This window comes from Eschrichtius robustus, chromosome 5, assembly GCF_028021215.1.
Source record: "Eschrichtius robustus isolate mEscRob2 chromosome 5, mEscRob2.pri, whole genome shotgun sequence".
Classification (NCBI taxonomy): Eukaryota; Metazoa; Chordata; class Mammalia; order Artiodactyla; family Eschrichtiidae; genus Eschrichtius; species Eschrichtius robustus.
The window spans coordinates 73,610,335-73,633,376 of record NC_090828.1 but is presented as its reverse complement, the minus strand read 5'-3'; the positions used below and the strand labels follow the sequence as shown (position 1 = coordinate 73,633,376).

Below are 23,042 nucleotides of genomic sequence, written 5' to 3'. Positions count from 1 at the left end.
CATGGATAATTTACTTACGTATGGTGTTTATAGTTTGTTGTGTGTCTCCAACCTGCCTCATGAGTACAGGGGTTTTTGTCTATTTTATGCCAGTAATTGCTCAACAAATATTTGTGGAAAATATGAACGATAAGTCACTTCTTCCTCTCTTTTGTCCCTTTTCTCTTCTGGCTGTTCAAGAATCAATTAATTTTGCAAAGTGTTTTTATATGTTAGAGATTTTAATTTTTTGTGCCTGATATTTGCCAACGTTTCCTATTTGTCATTTGTTTTTTACCCTTATTATTTTTTTCCTTAAAAATTCCTTGTTTTTAGAATAGACAGTATATTCACAGGCTTCAAAATTCAAAAGGTATAATAAAGGGGGGGGGGGGGTTACAATAAAAATTCTCCCTCACATTCCCCCCCACCCAGGCATCTAGCTCCCATTCCCAAAGGCAACAAATGTTATCAATTTTTGCATATTTTTTCAAACATATAAAAGCAAATATATATCTGTATGTGTGTATGTGTTTTACTTTTTCCTGTTTCACACAATGTGTACTGTACATTGTATATAAGGCTTGCTTATTAACCTTATACCACACCTTAACCCTGACCCTTGGAAAGTGTTCCATATCAGTGAATGCTAAGTATTTACTTTTTTTTTTTTTTTTTTTTTTTTTGGCCACACTGTGTGGCTTGCACGATCTTAGTTTCCTGACCAGGGATTGAACCCAGGCCCCCGGCAGTGAAAGTGTGGAGCCCTAACCACTGCACTGCCAGGGAATTCCCTACGTTTTTTTTTTTTAAATCTGGAAAATAATACACTGTATGGTAGTACAATAATCTACAAAACTAGTTCCTATTGACATTAAGATTGTTTCCTCAGTCTTTAGCTACTACAATGAATAACAAAAAATAAATGACTGTAAATTCAAGTATACAGTTGACCTTTTGACAACATGGAAGAAGGGTAGGGAGGGGAGGGTTAGGGGCACTGACCCTCAGCACAGTCGAAAATCTGGGGACTATTAACTTTACCAATCCTTCTCAGTTTTCCCTCCCTTTGGTGGGACAGGATGGCTGGAGTTGGGTATTTCCGTCGTCCACTTGGAAGGCTGGCGCTGCTGGACTTGTGTATTTTCCGCCCCCAGGTAGGTTAGGTTCTGATAAAACTTTGGCAGTTTAGGCTCCAATAAAATAGTTTCTCCTGAGGGCAGCCTTTGTTAAGAAGAACAGAATGCTCTGGAGTATTTCCAAACGGTTCATTTTCCCCTCCCCCGTCAGAGGCATGAGGGGATTTTTCTCAAGATATTCACTGTGGGTACCTGGTAGAACTTCTTAAGGTAAAACTCACAGAAGTGTGCTGACACCCCCCTTAACTAAGGCCCCCTAGAGTTTTTAACTCTCAAAGTTGTCCACAACTCAGCTTCAAGCAATTCATCAATTACAGTCCAGGTGTTCCTACCCCAACATTGGTTCCTGTGAAGGTTTCTGCTAAACAAGTTTCTTCTCAGGTAATTCGTGATTCTCTGTATCACCTGTGTCTCCAGCTCTGAGGGCAGTGGTTTGCCCTGTGACCTAACTTCTCTGAGGTAGTTAAGAAGAGTTGTCGATTTTCCAGTTTGTTCAACTTTCTACCCTCATTAGAGCAGAGTGGCAAATTCTAAGCTCCTTACTTGCTGGACAGAAAACTGGAAGTCCCTTTGATTCTTTAAAGATTTAATACTTGCCTGAGGAAACATCCTGTTATATTTTATTAAATGTTTATGTCATTGCATTTATTTAATTTTTTTCTTTATGATTTTCACTGCAGGTAACATGTTTTTAAAAGGCCTTCCCCACTCCAAGATTATTTAATACTTCTTTTTATTTTTATCTAATTCTTTTATGATTATTTTCTTCTTCACATTTTAATGCACCTGAAGTTTATCGAGTCACATGGAATAAGAGATCTAACCTAATTTTCTAATTCCCTGTTATTTAGTGCTGTCATATAAATAATCCCTCACAGTATAAAAATTTTACCTTTACAATAAATTAAATTATTACAGATATTTTCTGTTTTCTGTATTTCTATTTTGTTCCATTGATCTGCTACAGACATATGAACTTCCTAATTTATTTTGATATTAAAATATATATTTATATTTGGCTGTGCAAGTTTTACCACTCCCCCACCCTAGTTATTCTTCATTTTGAAGAAGTTATTCTTCACTTTGGGTGATTTCACAAGCTTAATCTTCCTAATAAATTTTGGAATAATGTTGAACAATTCTTCAATTGCAATTGTACTAAATTGACAGATTAATTTCATGAGTCATGGATATTTTGAAATCAAATCAATTATATAAAATTAGGAATTTTATACTCTAACTGGTTTAAGACATTAATATGGACTAATTGCCCTTGAAAATTCAGCAGTGAGGTTGGCTTCCCATGCAGTTCAAACAGGGTACCAGACCAGTTTCCCCATGATTGTCTGGGCCCTCTCCTCTCCTCGTGTGCTGTTGTCCTTCATTCACAAGATGGCTGCCAGCAGCAACCACAGCCGTGTACTTTCCTGGTAGATCCACAGGGAAGAAAATGCACTACTCCTCACAAGTATCTAACAAAAGTTCTGAGCTTTGCCTAGATTTGGACCACCCTGAGCTAATTGTTGTGACCGGGGGGAATGAAGTTATGGACTGGTGCACACTCCCAATCAGGGTCTACCTTTGGATCTGGGGTTGGAGTCATTCCAACCCAAACTGGCAAGCTGCTACAAAATAGGAGGAATTAAAATAAATATTGGGGATTAACCATGATGTCCACTGCCTTTAGCCCAATGAAAATTTCTCATAATTTAAAAATGGCCCCTAGATCTTTCAGCCTTCTTATGTTGTAGCAGTAGGCATCTGTTTAAAATATGCACACACTCACTTGTGCAGGTGTACACATATATGTATACAATCTATGTGAATTCTCACAAGGCCTAATAACTAGAACCAAAAGGGGAAATGGCCTTATCAAAATAATGGCAGAGGGCTTCCCTGGTGGCGCAGTGGTTAAGAATCTGCCTGCCAACGCAGGGGACACAGGTTCGAGCCCTGGTCTGGGAAGATCCCACATGCCGTGGAGCAACTAAGCCCGTGAGCCACAACTACTGAGCCTGCGCGTCTGGAGCCTGTGCTCCGCAACGGGAGAGGCCGCGACAGTGAGAGGCCCGCGCACCGCGATTAAGAGTGGAGCCCGCTCGCCGCAACTGGAGAAAGCCCTCGCACAGAAACGAAGACCCAACACAGCCAAAAATAAATAAATAAATAAATTTATAAAAAAAAAAAATGGCAGATACTGGCAAATGAGAGTCCAGTAAATATTACAATTGAATATATAATTCACTGCGCTAGTTAGAACAGTGCATTTACATGCCTTACTCCCCACCAGCCACAGATTTCTGATGCCCACCACCTCTGTATTTATTCAAAACAGCCCATTTAGGGACTTCCCTGGTGGCGCAGTGGTTAAGAATCCGCCTGCCAATGCAGGGGACACAGGTTCAATCCCTGGTCCGGGAAGATCCCACATGTTGTGGAGCAACTACTGAGCCTGTGCTCTACAGCCGGTGAGCCACAACTACTGAGCCTGTGCTCTAGAGCCCGTGAGTCACAACTACTGAGCCCACATGCCACAATTGCTGAAGCCCATGCACCTAGAGCCCATGCTCCGCAACAAGAGAAGCCACCACAATGAGAAGCCCACGCACCGCAACGAAGAGTAGCCACCACTCGCCACAACTACAGAAAGCCCACATGCAGCAACAAAGACCCAATGCAGTCAAAAAATTAATTAATTAATTGTTAAAAAAAAGAAATATAAGAAATACTAATACTTGTCACATTCACCTTCTTTCATTTCAAAGGAAGAGTCTTTTACTTCTATTGCTAATTTACTATACATGTGTCCCTTCAATAGTTTTCCTTTCTTTTCAGGTATATATTCTTTGGGGATATTTTTGAGGTCAATATAATAAAAAGCATATTTTCCTACAAAATGTTTCCCAGAAACTTCATATACAGAACACTACATGAAGTAGGCTATTTATCTGACCCAGGGTGGCATTTCTGGGTTTGTTCATTAAATGAATTTTAATATAGAATTTACACTAGAGAAGATGGCCCTGCCGACACTGAATTTTAAGTCACTTAACATTATAATTGTCATTCAGAAGAGGATTGTCATTCTCAGGATACAATCGAAAGTGCATTTTCTTATTGCTATTTGCAGCAACAAGGATGGGACCTAGAGAATACCATACTAAGTGAATTAAGTCAGACAGAGAAAGACAAATATTATATACTATCACTTATATGTGTAATCTAAAAAATAATGCAAATGAATCTATATACAAAAAAGAAACAGACTCACAGACATAGAAAACAAAGTTATGGTTACCAAAGGGGAAAGGGAGGGACAGGGAGGGAAAAATTAGGAGTTTGGGATTAACTCATATAAACTACTACACATAAAATAGATAAGCAACAAGGATTTACAGTACAGCACAGAGAACTATATTCAATATCTTGTAACAACCTATTATGGAAAATAATCTGAAAAAAAATATATATATATATAACTGAGTTACTTTGCTGTACACCTGAAAATAACACAATATTGTAAATCAACTTCTTTTTAACTTTTTTTTAAAAAAGTGCATTTTCTAAAAAAATTTATAAAACATACTTCGTGTTCACTATAGGGCAAAATCACAGTAGATTACAAGTAACATAATTCCATGGGTATATTTTCCATTGTAACCAATTTTTAGTACTGATTTGTAAATTTCCATTGAAGAGCTTCACATCTTGAAATAAAAATTCATAGTTATCAAAAATTCATGTTTGAAAACTATTTCTTACCTGTGTAGTAAAGAGATAAATAAGAGGGATATTTTCATCAAGTTTCAACCTCATAAAAATCTTTAAAACCATTATTTCAAGGAAATTACTTTGGAGAAAGAAAAAAAAAACCTCTCTATTCAACAAATAGTAAATCTAAACATTTATTGATAGCCTGTATTCCAATCACAAAGTATCTATGAAAACAGTAAATAGGAAGCATAGTGACCCCTAAAAAAGTAAAAATTTGGTGGCAAAAATCTAGATAATTCAAGTAGTTTTATTACCTGTATATATCTTTTAACTGCATATCAAAATCTTGAAGTTTCTTTTGATATTTCTCTGTAAAGTTACAGAATTCATTAAGGATTGAAGACTTCAAGTCAGGGTATGGACATTCCAAAGTTTCTAATTCCACAGGCATTTCACTAAGCAGGTTACTTCTTTCTTCTGAAGAATGATCAAGTGTCTGAAAAAAAAATCGTATGATTATTTTATTTAATGTAAATGACAAATTGATAAAGTACTACCTATATCGCACTTACTTTCAAACTCCAGTCTGAAAGATAATTTTCTATTTTCTGTTGCTCTAGCCTAAGTCTTTCATAGACGGCCTTCAATTGTTTCTTCACGAAGTCAACCTATAGGACATTAGAACAAGTGGAATGCAAATTATTGATTTATCCAATATTTATATTTAAAGTCACAGGAATTTTTCTCAAAAGCCATTAAATGATGACAAATTAGATAAGGGAAAGTCCCTTTGAGGACCCATGGAAGAGGGTTCAAGAGATGCCATAGCCAAGCAGTGCCCATCAGACAAAGGAGCCTTAAAGGAGCTTCTAGACACATAACCCAAAAATGGGCTCAGTCATAGCCACTCTGCACTCACATTTGGATTTTGTTTGTGATAAAGCAGAAAGCTTTCCAGATTGCCTCTGCTTTAATCACCCCCTCCTTTCCTTGCATCCTTGCCTCTAATCCCCAGTTGGGCATGGATTTTTAATGTTTATTTTTAATTATTCTTTATGAAAGCAATATGACAATACTACAGAATAACTGAAAAATAAAGTAAGAAAAATCACCTAAAAGCCTACATCTAGGGCAACTATGAGAATGGAACTTATGCTCTAGTCAGGGAAGATAGTCTTAAACTCATAAAAAGTAAGTAAGAAAATATCAGGAGGAGGTAAGTGAGGTAAAAACTGGCTGAGGTAATAGGGAGTGACTGGATTTTCTCTCATGCAGGTGGTCAGGACAGGCCTCTCGGAGGAGAGGACCTTTAAGCTAAGACCTAAAAGACAAAAAGCGCCATGAGTAGGACAGAAGAAACAGCCAGTGCAAAGGCCTCGAGACAGGAAGGAGTCTGGCTTATGTGAGGAATAGGAAGAAGGCCAGCGTCGGTGGGACAAGGTCTAGTAGGAAAAAGAGGGTGTCACGTAGGAGGTGAGACTAAAGGAAGCGGACAGGGAGACGTACAGGGAGTGTTACCGTGTGCTCGACGTACAGCGAGGCCAAACAATACCAAAATGTCAGAGTTTGGCGCAAAGAAAGGTTTACCGCAGGGCCATGCCAGGAGACGGGTGGCTCGTGCCTTAAAAAAACCCAAACTCCCTGAAAGCTTTCAGCAAAGCCCTGTTACAGGAAAGGAGAGAGAGGGGCGTGGTTAGTTGTTGCAAACTTCTCGGTGTCGGATCCTTTGTTCTTGACGTCAGGTCTCGGTCAGGTCATGATGTTCCTGTAAACCTCCACCGAAACAAAATGTTATTCTCTGTTCTACAAGAAAGGGCAAGGTCCCAAGGCTCAACTTTCGCCCTCCGAGGTCCAGGCCCAGGATAAGAGGAGAGGGTCCCTGCGCGGCCAGTTACCAGACCCAGGAACGTTGGTCCACCGTCCAGCCTGGGTCCTCCTGCCAGTGCCCAGGCCCGGCTGAGGAGGCAGATCTCAGCGGGCAGTGCCCTCAAGGCCGGGTCCCCAGACCCTGCCCAACCGACATCACTGAGGGAACAAGACGCCCAGGACCCAGCTGGCCCTCAGGTCGCCCCAACGGGGCCGGGACCCACGCACTGCGACCACGGAGACCGCTGCCGCCATTAGGTCTCAGAAGTGGGAATGCAGGAGAGGTTTGCGGCTGCTTCAAGGCCTGGGCCCGGCCAGTGGGCGGCCGTGGCAGGGGCTCTGGAGCTCCGCAGGCGACAGCTGTCCCAGGGCCCCACGCCCCGCCCAGCTCACCAATGGCTCAAGGCCAATGGGCCTGGAGGGTCCGGGGGAGAAGGCTGCGATCCGCCTCCCACCACATTCTCTGCCGTGAGGACCACCGTAAAGCTGACTGGTGTCGGAGCGGGACCTCCAACCGCAGCGCTAAGGGTCACTCGCTCGTGGTCACGTGCTAACGGTTTTGCGCTAACGATCTCTCGATAACAGTCAGTGCTAACGGCTGCGCACCCGCCCCGCCCCTATCGCAGGGGGAATTGTGGGCCGGTAGGAGCCCTGAAGGGATTTACGGGGGGTGGGGGTGGGGGTGGGGGGGGGACGACGGACGACTTGATCCCCTCCCCTATGATAGGATTTCAGAATACACTGGAAGGAGGGGCAAGAATGAAAGCGGGTAGGCCAGTTACGAGGTCATCGAAACATTCTAGGTGAGAAATTAGCGTGTTTGGACAGATTCAGGGATATGTTTAAGATACCGAGTAGATAGAATTTGCTATACCTTCTATTTATATACATAAGACGTACATGTTTCTTATCTCCAACTCTTCCAATTGGGATAAAAATAAAATATTACATTATCAAAAGTAAAGGAAATATACTGACCTCTTCCAGTACTTTCACAGAGTTAGATTCACTGTGCGAGTGTGAATGCTGTGAAATGTGATGCTGTCTGTATTTTAGATCTGCTCTCAATTGCTGAATAGGATTTATTACATTTTTAAGATATGTGCACCATTGTTCTGATAACTCTTGTTCTATGGTGAAACAAAATTAAATCAAAGCAACACATTATTATTTTAAGTTTCTTCAAGAACAGGTCATTAGATGCAGATTATTTTTGGATTCCTTTAGAAAAAAGCAAACAGCAATATTAAAAGAACATGAAGTGTGTGGCCCACTTTCATCTTCAAAACAAAGCTCCCCTTTAAATGTGGAACCAAAAAAAAAAAAAAAACCTACCGAAATTCATAAGGTCAGAAAGACATTCTTTTCCAATGTTCTCTTCATTGAGTAAGGATTTTATTTCAGATTCCATTTTACATCTGAAATAGACATTATCTCAATCAATTATTTTACAATCATAAACATATATATAGGTTTAAAAAATAACAAACAGTAGAAACACTCAATCTAATGTGGTTTTATTCACCTGTTCACTAATTCAGACCACATACTAAATTCCTAACATGGATTAGGTACTTGCCAGGACACTGAGATAGACAGAAGCGTAGGTGAATACTCCAGGAGAAGTAACAGCGTGAGCAAGGCAAGGACGGGGTACATCCTGGCACTATTTCGGGTGGAGAGAGCTCCGGGCATTGGGAAGCTGCTGAGGGATATTAAGTTGACCATGCCAGCTCAGATCTGTGAAGGAGGGTGAACAATAAAAGTGGAAGATGAAGAGGAGGGGATCAGGCAAACCTGGATCAACAAGGAGGTTATTTAAAAAGTTCAGAGATGAGGAGGTCCTGACCTAGGGAAATGGGAGTAAAAGTATATATTTTTATACACCAAAAACATAATAAATCTCAATAATCTTTTACTATATTATTTAAATATAGTCATTTTAGAGTAAAACTATAACCAGCTCTAAATGCACATCTAAAAATATTGCAGTCTATCCCTTATTTATGGCAGGTTTAATAAAATCATAAAAAGAGTTTTGATTTATTATGACTGTTAAGATACAATATTTTAAATGGTATAAAATAAGAAAATAGCAACAATTACAACACTTTAATACGATGATTATTTTTATTTTTGCATATAAGTTTCTAACCCTTGTCTACATGCATGAATATTTTAACTAGTTGTAATTATGGCATATTTACCATTTTATATTCGGTTTTTTTTTTTTTTTAACTTACTTTAAGATATTTCTAAATAATTTTCATAATTATCATCTATTTTAGTGGCTGCATAGTATTTTATATTATATATGTGCCATCATCTTCTAAGCCAATTCACAAATGTGGGACAGGGTTTTGTTTATATATATAAAGGAGGTGTCCTATTGTAGATGACACTTACTGTCTATTTTTCTAGCATGTGGTCTTAGGCAAAGGTATTTTTTTTAATTTTATATATTTTATTTTTGGCTGCGTTGGGTCTTCATTGCTGTGCGCAGGCTTTCTCTAGTTGTGGCGAGCGGGGGCTACTCTTCGTTGTGGTGCGCAGGCTTCTCATTGTGGTGGCTTCTCTTGTTGCAGAGCAGGGGCTCTAGGCGCACGGGCTTCAGTAGTTGTGGCACGTAGGCTCAGTAGTTGTGGCTCTTGGGCTGTAGAGTGCAGGCTCAGTAGTTGTGGCGCATGGGCTTAGTTGCTCTGTGGCATGTGGGATCTTCCTGGAGCAGGGCTCAAACCCGTGTCCCCTGCATTGGCAGGTGGATTCTCAACCACTGCACCACCAGGGAAGTCCCAGTCAAAGGTATTTTTAAGACTACATTTGAAAGTGTTATATGGAGAATAAGTACATAATAGTGGAGTAAGCCCACAAGTTATTTCATAATGGATTTTTTTAAACAAAAATATAGCACTTTAAACCATTTAGCTCAGCCCTCTTATATTTTCAGCATCTAGAATGCCTTAGCAGAACATAAAAACCAACAGGAGAAGTGGCTTTGTTCATACAGGAGATCAACCTGCTACTGTGCATATAATAATTCTAGTAAGCTCCATCCTGGCGTTGTAGATTAACAACCCTGAACCATCAGACAAGACCAGCCTATTTCTCTAATTGTCTTAATTGCCTAACAAAATCCAGGAGCAAGTACTACAAGACTCTGGGACTAGCTTGTGATGCAGGCTAACGTTCCCAAATTGTGTCCTATAAAACAGAAACATCAATAAGATGCTAGGAAAAACTGGGAAATGGTGAACTAAACAAATCAGACAAGTTTCCATAGTGCAGGATTTCTCAGAAACTTGATTATGCTAAAGTGCATAGAGGTTCTCCAAAAAGGGGATGAAATATGAAGTATTTTCCTAATTTTTAGGATGATGAAATTCATTATTCTCCATGGAGTATCTTGAAGAATATTTCTGTTTTGTAGAACATGATTTAGGAAATATAGATAAAAACTGCGATGCACTCAAGAGCATTAAAATGGTAACTCCGGGGAGGAAAACCCTGCCTGTTCACCACTGACATGTAGACTCAGTCCCAGGTGTTCACCAAGTCGGAACTCTGCAGCACAGACAACTGTCTCCACATCTGAATAGGGGACAAATGTAAGGCAACGTTCCATATCCAGATCTGCAAACTTAAGTACCTCCTACTGTTACTCGGCCTGTCCTCTGGTACCACTGAATCTGATGATACTACAAAAATTCTCCTGAGATTTTGTGTGACTGTTTGCCTAGAGGATATATTAATCAACTTCCTAGATATGCCCAGTTGCAATGCAACCACCTGCCTGGTGAGGACATTTTTGAACTCTCATGACTCTATTTTCGTACAGGTCCTTGTCCTCCCAGGATGCTGCCAAAGTTCTAGGTGTAGTACAATCAGTCTCCTCAGAACATCAAAAATTACCCAGAGCTTCCTGGGATTTCTAGGGTACACTTAGTTACCAATTCCGGCAGAACAAGGAAAACATGGGGCACTGGAGACTGGTAGAATCAAAAGCCATTTATGCAAACAATAAGCAAAGGGGCATGGATTGTGAAAGGCAGAGTAAGAGAGGATGTTAAAGTTCCTTAGTGGAACTAACAGCCAGGAGATCAGCAGAAAATTAGGGCACCAGAGCAGGCTGAAGGCCAGAGCTCTATCCCTCCAATACGGAAGGAACTCAGCAGTTCAGACAGCTTGGTACCTCAGATTGCTATTGGATCTGCTTCTCTCTCTTTTTTAAGAGTCTGTCCCAATCTATGTACCACAGAGGGCAGAGAGGGAAATCTCACAACTGTTGGCTAAGGAATGAACTCAGAGAGAATTCTCAGATGGCCTGAGTCACACAGTTATGAATACTGGCCTCAATTTCATCTTTAAAGACACTTTTCCAGACAATATTTAATTGTTGTTGGTAAAGCTCCATGATATATCCTGTATAAAGGTGATACTTTTAAAGTAATGCTTTAAAACTAAAATTGTAAGAGACCACATATATTTCTAACAGAAACTACAGTAAAAGTAGTAAGGCTTACAAATAAATCCCTCAAACTTTATTAGTCAAAAGTTCTTATTAAAATAATAATTGCAATTCTTTACCACATGGCCAATATAAATAACTTCCTCTTTAATTTCTAAACCAGTCACTCTGAAACAAGGAAGAAAGTGTTCCTGGCAAAGTGTATCAAGGTCTTCAAGGGGTATAGTTTGGAAAGCATAGTAAATAGTAAATATAATCTTATAAATTTAAATATTAAATTCTATAAATTTAAATATAAAATGTAATTTTATATTTTGAAATTTTAATTGTCTAGTTTTCTTACGACAGATTTTAAAGAATTAAGGTTTGGCAAATCTTTTTTTTTTTTTTCTAGTAAGCCTAGACCATTTAGATCTCAGGTGATGTGAATGGAACCCTATGGAAAAAAGAAAAAGCTGCTCAGCTCCAAGGTCAGCGAGCACAGGAGTTAAAGGCAAGTGATTCAATACCACCTCCACAAAAACTAGCTGGTTTACCTAATGCAAATAATTTTAATCCTCTGAACCTCAAGGTTCTCATCTGTAAAATGAGGATAACAATGATACCTACTCCGTAGGGTCACTGTAAGGATTAAATGAAACAAAGCATGTAAAGTACTTAACATACGATGGCATACACTAAGTTACCCAGCCAAAGTCAGATGTCATTGGAGGCCCTTACCTGCTGGGGACCTGAGATTCGCAGATGGGAGTCTCTTATGGTGATGCATAAGAATATTTTACTTTCCATCTTTTATTAAAAGGGAATGTAGATTTTAAAGATTGAGAGACACTGATAGAATTTAAACTCCTGATTTTCTGGTGGTCCCTAAATTCTCGAACTTTCTAGCCATTTTTTGAACTTTCCTCCTATCACTAATAGTTTTTAATTTCACTGAATACACATTGTAATTAGCCTACATTCTAGAATAACACAGAAAGTTATCTTGGAATTCTTCTTTTTTGTCCAATTTTCAGCCCTTACAAGTTTCAAGACATAACGTTACTACTTGAATATTCCTCATTTCCATCGCCTTTGTGTCATTCCAGGTCAGCCAAAAGAATTACTTTCCATAATGAAATCTATGTGCCTCCTTTATCTTGCTCAAGAACAAGGTATATACACAGTAAGAAGGGTGTGGAACAGCCAAGATAAAAAACTTTCTCCAGCATCCTTACATTTGAGCCTGCATCAGTGAGCACAATAATTAAAACTTCCTAATGGCTTTTGTTTTTATCATATTTCAATTATGCAAATCTAAAAAAAAAATTTCCAATGGGCTCAAAAGTTCTCTCTGTAAAAGGTGACATTTTGAGGTATAAAATGGGCCTGATTTGTTTCTATAGTGGAAGTATGAATGACAAAGTCTATATATAATTTTGTTTTTCTCTGTTTTAAGTTATGTAATGATGTAAAACTATTTCCAATCATGAGTCTTTTATGTCGCATTTAGGAATTACTTGCCAGAATAGGAAACTCCTATCAATATGAAAAGCACCCATGTCAAAAGTGAAGTTAGGGCTTCCCTGGTGGTGCAGTGGTTAAGAATCTGCCTGCCAATGCAGGGGACACGGGTTCCAGCCCTGGTCTGGGAAGATCCCACATGCCGCGGAGCAACTAAGCCCGTGAGCCACAACTACTGAGACTGCGCGTCTGGAGCCTGTGCTCTGCAACAAGAGAGGCCGCTATAGTGAGAGGCCCGCGCACCGCGATGAAGAGTGGCCCCCACTTGCCACAACTAGAGAAAGCCCTCGCCAGAAACGAAGACCCAACACAGCCATAAATAAATAAATTTTTTAAAAAAAAGTGAAGTTAATGGTATTTGGAAATGTAGCTTAGAATGAGACCACAAAATTATCTATTTTTATATAAAATATATGCTTACAAGCATATATTTTAAAAAGCATACTTTATAAATACCATCATCATTAAATTAATATATATGCCTTAAAAGGAGGGGAAGCACATCTGCCTTCACTTTCTGGTTGACCTTTGAAAAACAATTTATTTCTCAAAGATTACATTTAAGATCAAGTATAAAATCATTATCTTGTTTTAATTCATCTTGAAGTGACTGTTGGAAATAATAGTAAAAGTCGAAAATCCAAATTGAACAAGTTAGTCATGATGCCGTTACATTTAGAAATCACTCAACTTGAATCCCTTAGTTCATTCATTTACTGAAAGCATTTAATCTGTCTCTTTCTATGTATCCTACGTAAAGATGAATATGATGGGATGCTTGTCCTTGAGAAGTTTATCACTTCATAAGAAGACAAATATGTAAACAAAACATTATAGTCCGAAGTACTAAGTATAATATAAATAAATACATGTATGAATAGGAGTGCAGAAGAGTAAGTGATTAGCAGACATAAAAGATTATCTTTCTTTTTTTCCTAAGGAAAGGAAAAGCCATATTAATATATTCATTGGATTCCAAATTAAACTGAGGAAATGAAAGGATTTTAATTTAACTCACATTCAACTGTAACTTTAAATTTTGATTATATAGTTTAATTAATATGGAAATTTACAGAACATCTACCTAGGTAAGTGCAACTCAGTAATTCCTGCGTGTTCTTAATTGAGATTTCCCTCAGTTCTTACCTGACTTCATTTAGCCTTTGGTGTTCTTGCCACCACACTTTCTTATGTTGCTTTATTAGTGTCTGCTCTTTAGATATCTTTGAAGTCTGCACTGCTTTTCTGATCTAGATTTAAAGGAACAAAAGAGGAGCAATTTCCATGTCTTTTAAGTGTTTTCCACAATAAAAATGTTTAATCTGTAATTTCTAAGTTAAATACTTATTCTTTTTCAATCCTATTCGTGCATTTTCTAACATTAGCACCTTTCTAAAGAAAGGTGAAGTAATTCTATTTTCCATACAGACAATAAATAACACCTTAATTCATCTAGCCCCAGAAAATCTGCAGACTATTCCATATATTTTCTTGCCTTTTTACACATCTTCCCTGCCAGGCATCACAGGCATCATTATTCCCATGTTACAGTTGAGGACAGTGAAGTTCAGAGAGGTTAAAAGACTTGGTCAAGACCATCAAACTCATAAACATCAGAATCACATAGAACCTCAGCGTTCAGATTGGTTTTATGTGATCCTTCAGCACTGGATGGGAAAAGGTCATTGGATAAGTTATTAGGAGGCCTGGCTTTAGTCTCAGCTTCAGTATCTACTAGAAATGTGACCTTGAACTGTATATACCATTTTAATCTTTCAACTCCATGACTTTGTAAATAAAATTTTAAATTAAAACTTAAATTTTAAATTTCAGGCAAATCTTTATTTGAAGGTACTAAACAAGAAAACAGTGAAAAATCAGGTAGCACTGAAACCCAAATTTTCAACTAAATTTAAATTCTTCCCGAATTTTATGACTTTTAAAAAATGCTTTTGGGTTTGTGTTGATAAAATATGTCAGGCCTGGGTCTGTTTGCCTTAAGATCCATTCTTGGCCATCTTCCTCGTCTGCTCCACATCAGAGAGCAGCCTGCGTTTCTCAGACACCCCTAGCAACTGCCTTCCAGCTGGGTTCAGCCAAAGGGAGACATTGGTAGTGGGAGATTGGAGGGAGGGAGGGAGGAAGGGAGAAGCCAAAGCATTACTCACTTCTCCTGCCTTCTTTCTCCCAGAGGGGTCTCCACAAGCATCTGCATCTTCTCCATTGCTCCAACATTTCTTGACATTTCTACTATGGTTCTAACTATCTCTGGGTAACCTCAGCCTATGGGATGTACTACAACCTTGCTTTTTCTAAATGTCCCTCCAACCCAGGCAAAGCAATGACTCACTTCTGTTCTAATCCCTGTGTCGGTTCACAGTCCTCTGGCTTCTCAGCTCTATCACCTGTGTAACCGTTTCCTGCATTAAAGACCCCTCTATTCTAAATCCTTAAGTGGTTAGACTCTGACTGACATGTACATGCTGAACTTGTGTATTTCATATTAATACTTTTAAACATCTATAAAAGTGTTAATCTGAAATCAGAAACTTGATGAAATATGCATATTTTATATTTTCCCTGTTACTAGAATACTTAGTACCCTGAAAGGCTTAACAGATCAATACTGAAGATATAAAAACTTCAGAAGAGAAGTTCTAAAAGGACTCTATAATGCATGCTATTTCTAGCTGTCATTCACTGATTACCGTAACCTTGAGTTTATCTTTCCACTGTTCTGGTTACTGATTCAAAATTAGGGGTATAAGAAAACAAAATAACCCAAACATTACTTAAAAAAACACAAAGTCAAAGTCAAATCTTTTCTTAAGAGTGCTGCAATTATGAAATTTAGGAGAAAAGTACATTTAAATCAGAACAGGAGGGACATCCCTGGTGGTGCAGTGGTTAAGAATCCACCTGCCATTGCAGGGGACATGGGTTCAATCCCTGGTCTGGGAAGATCCCACATGCCGTGGAGCAACTAAGCCCCTGGGCCACAACTCCTGTGGCTTGCGCTCTAGAGCCTGCAAGCCACAACTACTGAGCCCGCATGACACAACTACTGAAGCCCGTGTGCCTAGAGTCCGTGCTCTGCAACAAGAGAAGCCACCACAGTGAGAAGCACGTGCACTGCAACGAAGAGTAGCCCAGGCTCGCCACAACTAGAGAAAGCCCGCACACAGCAATGAACACCCAATGAACCCAAAAGTAAGTAAATAAAATAAATTTATAAAATAAAAAATAAGTCAGAACAGGACACTGCAGGAAAACATACGGCCATCTCTCTATTTCACAGAAAAAATAAAAGTACATATGTAGTGTTTCTAAAATCAGACACTCTGTGTTTGCTTAAGAATGCCTAAAACTCATTCCAACTATTTACCATCTATAGTCTCTGAAGTTTGTTGCAGCAGGCACAACTTTTAAAATTAGATTTCTTTGACATATTTGGTCCATATTGTACAAAAAAATTAAAACACATTTGTGAAAGATGTAGACACATTTTTATAATTTAAAAAAAAACAATGCTGCTGCCTTTGGGCCCAGGGAAAGACCGATTAAGTAGACTATAATGTGAAAATAAAGCTACAGTTTTTCACTAGACACTTACAATATTTTGCAGAACATTCTGATTTTTTTGTAAATTCACTCATTGACTCTACTTCTATCTTTGGCCAAAATTTTTTTTAAAAATAAAGTTTTTAAACAAACAAGAAGATTTAAAATTGTATCTTTTTCAATAGAGTACTTTCTAGGTGATTCCAATTCATTTTGCTGAGCAATAAGCCATTTGAAATCAATATTTTAGGTGGATGATGATTTATGCAGAATGCTGATGAATTAAAAATTACAAAAGTAATACATTAGAAAGTAGTTTATTGTGATGAGCCAAGATCATAAAACCCTAAATAGGTAGCCTGAAATACCATGAAAGCCCTTTGGGCCAGATGATCCATCTTTAGATATAAACAACAGTAATTAGTGGACACTTTAAGTGTTGGTTACATGTACCTATGTCAAAATTCATTGAGATGTACACTTTAGATTTGTGTACTTCACTATATGTGAGTTATAACTCAATACAGAACTGAACAAATAAAAGTTTTTAAAAAACTATACTAAGATGCAATTCCTCATCTATCAGGTTGGCAAAAACTCAAATATTTAACAAAACACTATGTGAGGCTATGGGAAAACATGTTCTCTCTCTTATGTTGCTAGTGGGAATACAAAATGATGCAACCCCCCGTAGAAGGGAATTTGGAGTATCATATGGATTTATCCTTTGACCTAGCAATCTTACCTATAGAATCTATCTGAAAACTGTATTGGCCAAAGTATAAAAAGATAGGTGAACAAAGCTATTCACTGCAGCACTATTTATAATAGAAAAAGACAAGCGCAGAGATTCTGTCAATAAGTATTCTTACCAAAATAAATTGAACTTGAATCTGATCAAGTCTCCAGATATAACTACCAATTACCGGAAATACAAGAGATAGGAAAATATGTTTAATGACACCACCAGGATGTAATCAGCAAAATCCAGACTGTAAGAAACTATAAAGGATAAATACTACAATTTCTTCAAAAAATAAATTATAAGAATACAAGAGAATGGGGCTTCCCTGGTGGCACAGTGGTTAAGAATCCGCCTGCCAATACAGGGGACATGGGTTCGAGCCCTGGTCCGGGAAGATCCCACATGATGCAGAGCAACTAAGTCCCTGCACCACAACTACTGAGCCTGCGCTCTAGAGCCCGCGAACCACAACTACTGAAGCCCGCGTGCCTAAAGCCTGTGCTCTGCAACAAGAGAAGCCACTGCAATGAGAAGCCCATGCACCGCAACAAAGAGTAGCCCCCGCTCGCCACAACTAGAGAAAGTCCGCGCACAGCAACGAAGACCCAACGCAGCCAAAAATAAATAAATAAAATAAAATAAATTTATATAAAAAAAAGGACACAAGAGGATGGAGGAGGAAACCTAAAAAAATAAAAATCAATTGTAATATATGGATATTATTTAGATACTAATTTGAATAAACTTTAAGAAAAAAATTTGGAGACAATCAGGGAAATTTAACACTGATTATTTGAAATTATTAAGAAATCATGAACATTTTAATAGTAATGGTATTGTAGGGTTTGGGGTTTTATAGCCCTAATCTTTTAGAGATGCATGCTGAAATATTTATGGTGAATATTATGATGTCTGAGATTTCAAAATAATCTGGTGCAGAGGGAAGCCATAGGTGGGAGTACAGAGGAAATAACGGCCAAGAGTTGTTCATAGTTGAAGCTTGATAATGTTATGTGTAGATTAATGATACCATTCACTCTAATTGTGCATATTCTTGCAATTTTCCATAATATAGTGTTTTAAAAAAAGAATTAGTAGATGGATTACTTGAGTTGGACAAGAAGAAATATTCATTCTTGCTAAGCAAAGAAATTCAAATAAAAATAATTGTAAAGATCCCTTTTGTACTTAAACTGGGAATGAACAGTTAACATATAATGTACCAAAAATTGGTCTCAATTCTCAGCCCACATCTACTATTTGGCTTCAGGTTCAGTCTCAGCCTTTGAAAGACTAGATTATTCAATGTGCACATCAGTGTCTTATCTGGCATCCCAGAATTTGTGCATGATCAATAACACAGCAATTATATAGGTCATTATCACATCTAATCAGTATAACAATACCAGCAAAACGAATCAGGCAAGACTTCCTAATTTATTGTTAATTAAAAATACTTACTGTTAATTTCTTTTCAAATATAGCTAAGCATTCTAGATGTAACTTGAAGCAAAAATCTTCTTACGTGCTTTTTAAAAAGTTAATTAATTAATTAATTTTGGGCCGCGTTGTGTCTTCGTTGCTGCACGTGGGCTTTCTCTAGTTGCAGCAAGCGGAGGCTACTCTTCGTTGCAGTGCGGGCGTCTCATTGCGGTGGCTTCTCTAGTTGTGGAGCACGGGCTCTAGGCACGTGGGCTTCAGCAGTTGTGGCACGCGGGCTCAGTAGCTGTGGCGCACGAGCTTATTTGCTCTGTGGCATGTGGGATCTTCCCAGACCAGGGATCGAACCCGTCTCCCCTGCATTGGCAGGCAGGTTCTTAACCACTGCGCAACCAGGGAAGTCCTTCTTATGTGCTTTAAATGTTAACATTCTATCATTCAGCTTGAGTATGTTTACATTTATTATTGCCACAGTAAAGTGCCGTGGTAATTAATAAAGATTGTTAAAGCTGTTAATTTCATGTGCAAAAAAGAGCATATTTAATTAGTAAAAAAAATTGGGAATTGACTGATAATTAATACAAATACTAAGAGAGAATGTGTTAACTATGTAACATTAAGAATAAAATATTATTCTTCAGTCAACACATATTTCATAAAATGTTGAACAATAATATAAGAAAGGATAACAGAGACAATATTATCATAATTCCAGTTGGTGTAGGCTGTTTGATATATTAGCATTCATAACATTAAACAAAATAAATTTTAAGAATTGTATTTAATTTTCAGTTATCTAATTCCATTTAAGCCATGTGTCTTTCAAGAAAAAGCCCTATTTGGGAATTGTTCACATCTTACAAGAATAAATTAAAAGCCAAATGTCAAGTTGATATCTCTAAATTAAATGAGAAGGGAAGAGTCCAAAAATCATGAAAATGACATTCCCAATAAATCTTCCTTAAACTAGATATAATAAAAAATGAAGATTGTACAAAGGAAAGAAGACTGAAAATGATGAGGTATCCAGGACACATTTTGTTCTCACTGACCAAATTCAAAACAATGGATATTACAAAAATGCTTTAAAAGGACAATTATTTATTATTATGAATCTATGGAGACTAAAAATGGAAGCAAAAAGCTTGTCAAAATGATTGCTACAGACTGTGAACCATTTTCAGTAGTTGATGGCAAGAGATTTTTTGAGATTTGCCAAGCTATGAAGCCCAGGTACCAAGTTATTTCTAGAAAATATATAACTAAGAAGCTTCTTCATGAATGATATTCTGTGAACAAAAAGGTTATTGATGTTATTTAAAATGTCAGTTGAGAGTGATCATCCATTTAACCTCATAAATGTATAACACAGTGACCAGAGAAGCAATATAGTTAGCTGACAGTGCTAAGAAATTATTGTCCCTGAACTTAATGTCAAACTCAAAAAACCACATTAATAATTTAAAATTTTAAATATGTTTATTCTTTGATAGAAATCCTATCATCAAAGAGAAATTCACTTTGACCAAATATTGATTTTAACATTCAACGATTCCCCATTCATCCAAAATGTGCATCTGGATAGAAGAATAGCTGGATGGACAGACAGACAGACAGATGGATGAACAGATATATAGATAATATTTGGAATATATATATGAACATATATGTACAGTCAACCTTGAACAACACAGGTTTGAACTGCATGGGTCCACTTATACATGCATTTTTTTCACTAAATACTACAGTATCACACAATCCGCAGCTGGTTAAATCTGAGGATGTAGAGCCATAGATATAGAGCAACCTTGGATTCAGAGGGCTGACTAGGAGGGCTAACTATAAATTATACACAGATTTTCTTCCAGTAGACGGTCAGCCCCCCTAACCCTCGCATTGCTCAAGAGTCAACTGTACACATTCCAATACTGAAAAGGGTGTAGACAAAATGTTTGTAGTGGCATCTTTACTACAACAGTACTTTGGGAGAAAACTAAAAAACATTCATACTTTTTGGCCCAGACATCCCAATCACGGGAATTTATCCACATAAAGTGTCCATGCATGAAGATTTTTATGGAAACATGATTTCCAATATCACAAACTTGGATACAACCTAAATATCCAAAAATTGGAATGTGATAAGGTATGCATCTTTTTCTATTTGGAGTATTCATCACTCCTGTTTTTGTTTGGCTAATTCTTATTGTCCTTGAGATTCCAATTCCAATGTCACTTCCTTAGAAAAGCCTTCCCACCCAATTAGGATCAAGTCCTGTTATTATACACCAGACAGCCTTTTTTATTGGAGTTTATACTTAATATAATTTTATTTCAGGGCTTATTTGATAAACACTGGCTTCTCTCCTCCCTCTCTCCTGCAAATAGTATACCCCATGAGGGTAGGTGTTATATGTTGTCCACCATTATATATTCAAGGTACATAATATGTATTTATTATATGTATCAATACATATGTGTATAGATGGTGTATATATAACGGATCAGCACAGAAGTCAGAAATATGAAAATAGTTTTATTAGGATGATAGTTATGTAAGTGATTTTGCCATAAAATTTATTTGAATAACATTAAATTATTTTAAAGCTATATCTGAAACAAACAAATAATGCCCTACTTTTTAAGTGGTCTCCTTAGTTTGAGGGAACATAGCTCATGAATATATGGTAATTTCCCCAGAATAGGGTATCAAATGTGCCTTGAAATCATGAGAGTTGCCTTTTTAAAAAATTATTAACAATAAAAAGCTATGTAAAACTAATATAACACAAAAATATTAAATACACATGAAAGCTTGTAAATTGCTTAATATGTTGCTTTGCTAAACCAGATTTTTTAATGCAACCAAGCAATGAAAATGCTGTTTATAATGTACTCTATTATTTGCATAAGAGGGAAACATACTGCCTGAATAATCCTAAACCCATCCATGGTCCTAAAATACTGTGCACAATCACTTGCACATAAACCTCTTTCAAATCTAGTCCAGGCTCACCTCTTCTTAGATCAGGGCAAAAAGGGAATTCGAGAAAAGAGAGGCACCTGGGGGCATACTTTGTATGGTGTTGCAGAAGGAGCTTTAAATTAGATGATAATCCATGGCTAGCACTTACTAGCAATTTTTATTTTTTTTAGATTATGTTAGAAATTGTTGAAAATTAATGAGATAGCTATCTTTCTAAAATTAAAGGTGAATTCAGGCCTCATGGGGTTGTTAAGAACATTAAATGAGTAATGCATGTAGACTACATAGCACAGTGTCTGAGAGCATTCAATAAATGTTGCTATTCACAGGGCTTCCCTGGTGGCGCAGTGGTTAAGAATCCGCCTGCCAGTGCGGGGGACACGGGTTTGTGCCCTGGTCCAAGAAGATCCCACATGCTGTGGAGCAAATAAGCCAGTGCACCACAACTACTGAGCCTACACTGTAGAGCCCGCAAGCCACAACTACTGAGCCTCTGTGCTGCAACTACTGAAGCCCGTGCGCCTAGAGCCTGTGCTCCACAACAAGAGAAGCCACCGCAATGAGAAGCCCACTCACCGCAACGAAGAGTAGCCCCCGCTGGCCACAAATAAAGTGCACATGCAGCAACGAAGACCCAACACAGCCAAAAAAATAAAGAAATAAAATAAAGAAATAGGAAAAAAAAATGTTGCTATTCACTATTACCAATAGTTGGGAGATTCTCAAAACTATTTAGAATGTTATTTATTTTCACATTTCGTTGTAACTACCATTTTACTTCCTAGCAATTCAATTTTCCAAAACTAGAAAACACACACACACACACACACACACACACACACACAACTTCTAACCTTTAGCTCCGTAGAGGCAGAAGCTAATTTTTTTGCTTCGGTTAATGCATGCAATTGTTGATAGTCTACTGGTTTATACTTGGTGCTTCTCATTTCACTTTTCATACGAAATACCAGATTATCTGTTTTTCATCAAAAACAGAAAATGACAAAGAAATAGTATTATGTTACTGGAAGTCAAAATAGAGTTATGGCAACATGTTGACTGCAGGTCTTATTTTTAAAGATTTTTAAGCAAATATGAGAAGTAATATATTGCAATATTTGTAGTATATTTGAACCTCAATTTCTGGAAATTTTAAAAATATTGCCACTATATTCCTTGCATAAAATTACTTCTAAAAGGGCATAAAAGGAATACTTCCATTTAAGTTAGTATACTGAGAATTTTAGAAAATTATATTGTCAAGATACAAAGTGTGACCATTCTTTTCATTTAAAATGTGTTAGTCATCAACTGTGAATATTTAAGTATCACATTCTTATGAATCAAATTAAGTAAATAGAATTTTTAAAGTCATAGCTGCATTTTTAACTTAGAAAAATTGATTTCAATTAAATACAAAAAAAGGTTGAAACTGAAACCCAAAAAATTTAATAGGCCAGATAAGATTAAAATGATACAAAATGTTTGGGCAGGCATTCTCCATCCAAGCATATAAAATGTCCTAGTTTAGTTTGATACTAACTATTTTGATAAAGTGAAACATAGGTAGAGGATACTCTAAGGCCAAGTAGCGTGAAGTATAAAAATTTGGGTAATTCAAGCATCATTGCCTCAATGATGTGA

The 23,042-nt window shown here is 37.5% G+C and overlaps 1 protein-coding gene across 1 annotated transcript in view; it reads right to left on the bottom strand.

The window, feature by feature from the left end:
• CCDC148 (coiled-coil domain containing 148) overlaps window positions 1-23,042 on the bottom strand; it is a 292,077-nt gene that overhangs the window by 187,479 nt on the left and 81,556 nt on the right. Inside the window, exons 3-8 of the mRNA XM_068545079.1 lie at window positions 22,253-22,374; window positions 13,813-13,916; window positions 8,034-8,116; window positions 7,677-7,828; window positions 5,405-5,500; window positions 5,147-5,328 (exon numbers count right to left, since the gene is read on the bottom strand). Of these exons, the coding sequence (XP_068401180.1) occupies window positions 5,147-5,328; window positions 5,405-5,500; window positions 7,677-7,828; window positions 8,034-8,116; window positions 13,813-13,916; window positions 22,253-22,374 (739 nt within the window). The remainder of the gene's footprint in view (window positions 1-5,146; window positions 5,329-5,404; window positions 5,501-7,676; window positions 7,829-8,033; window positions 8,117-13,812; window positions 13,917-22,252; window positions 22,375-23,042) is intronic.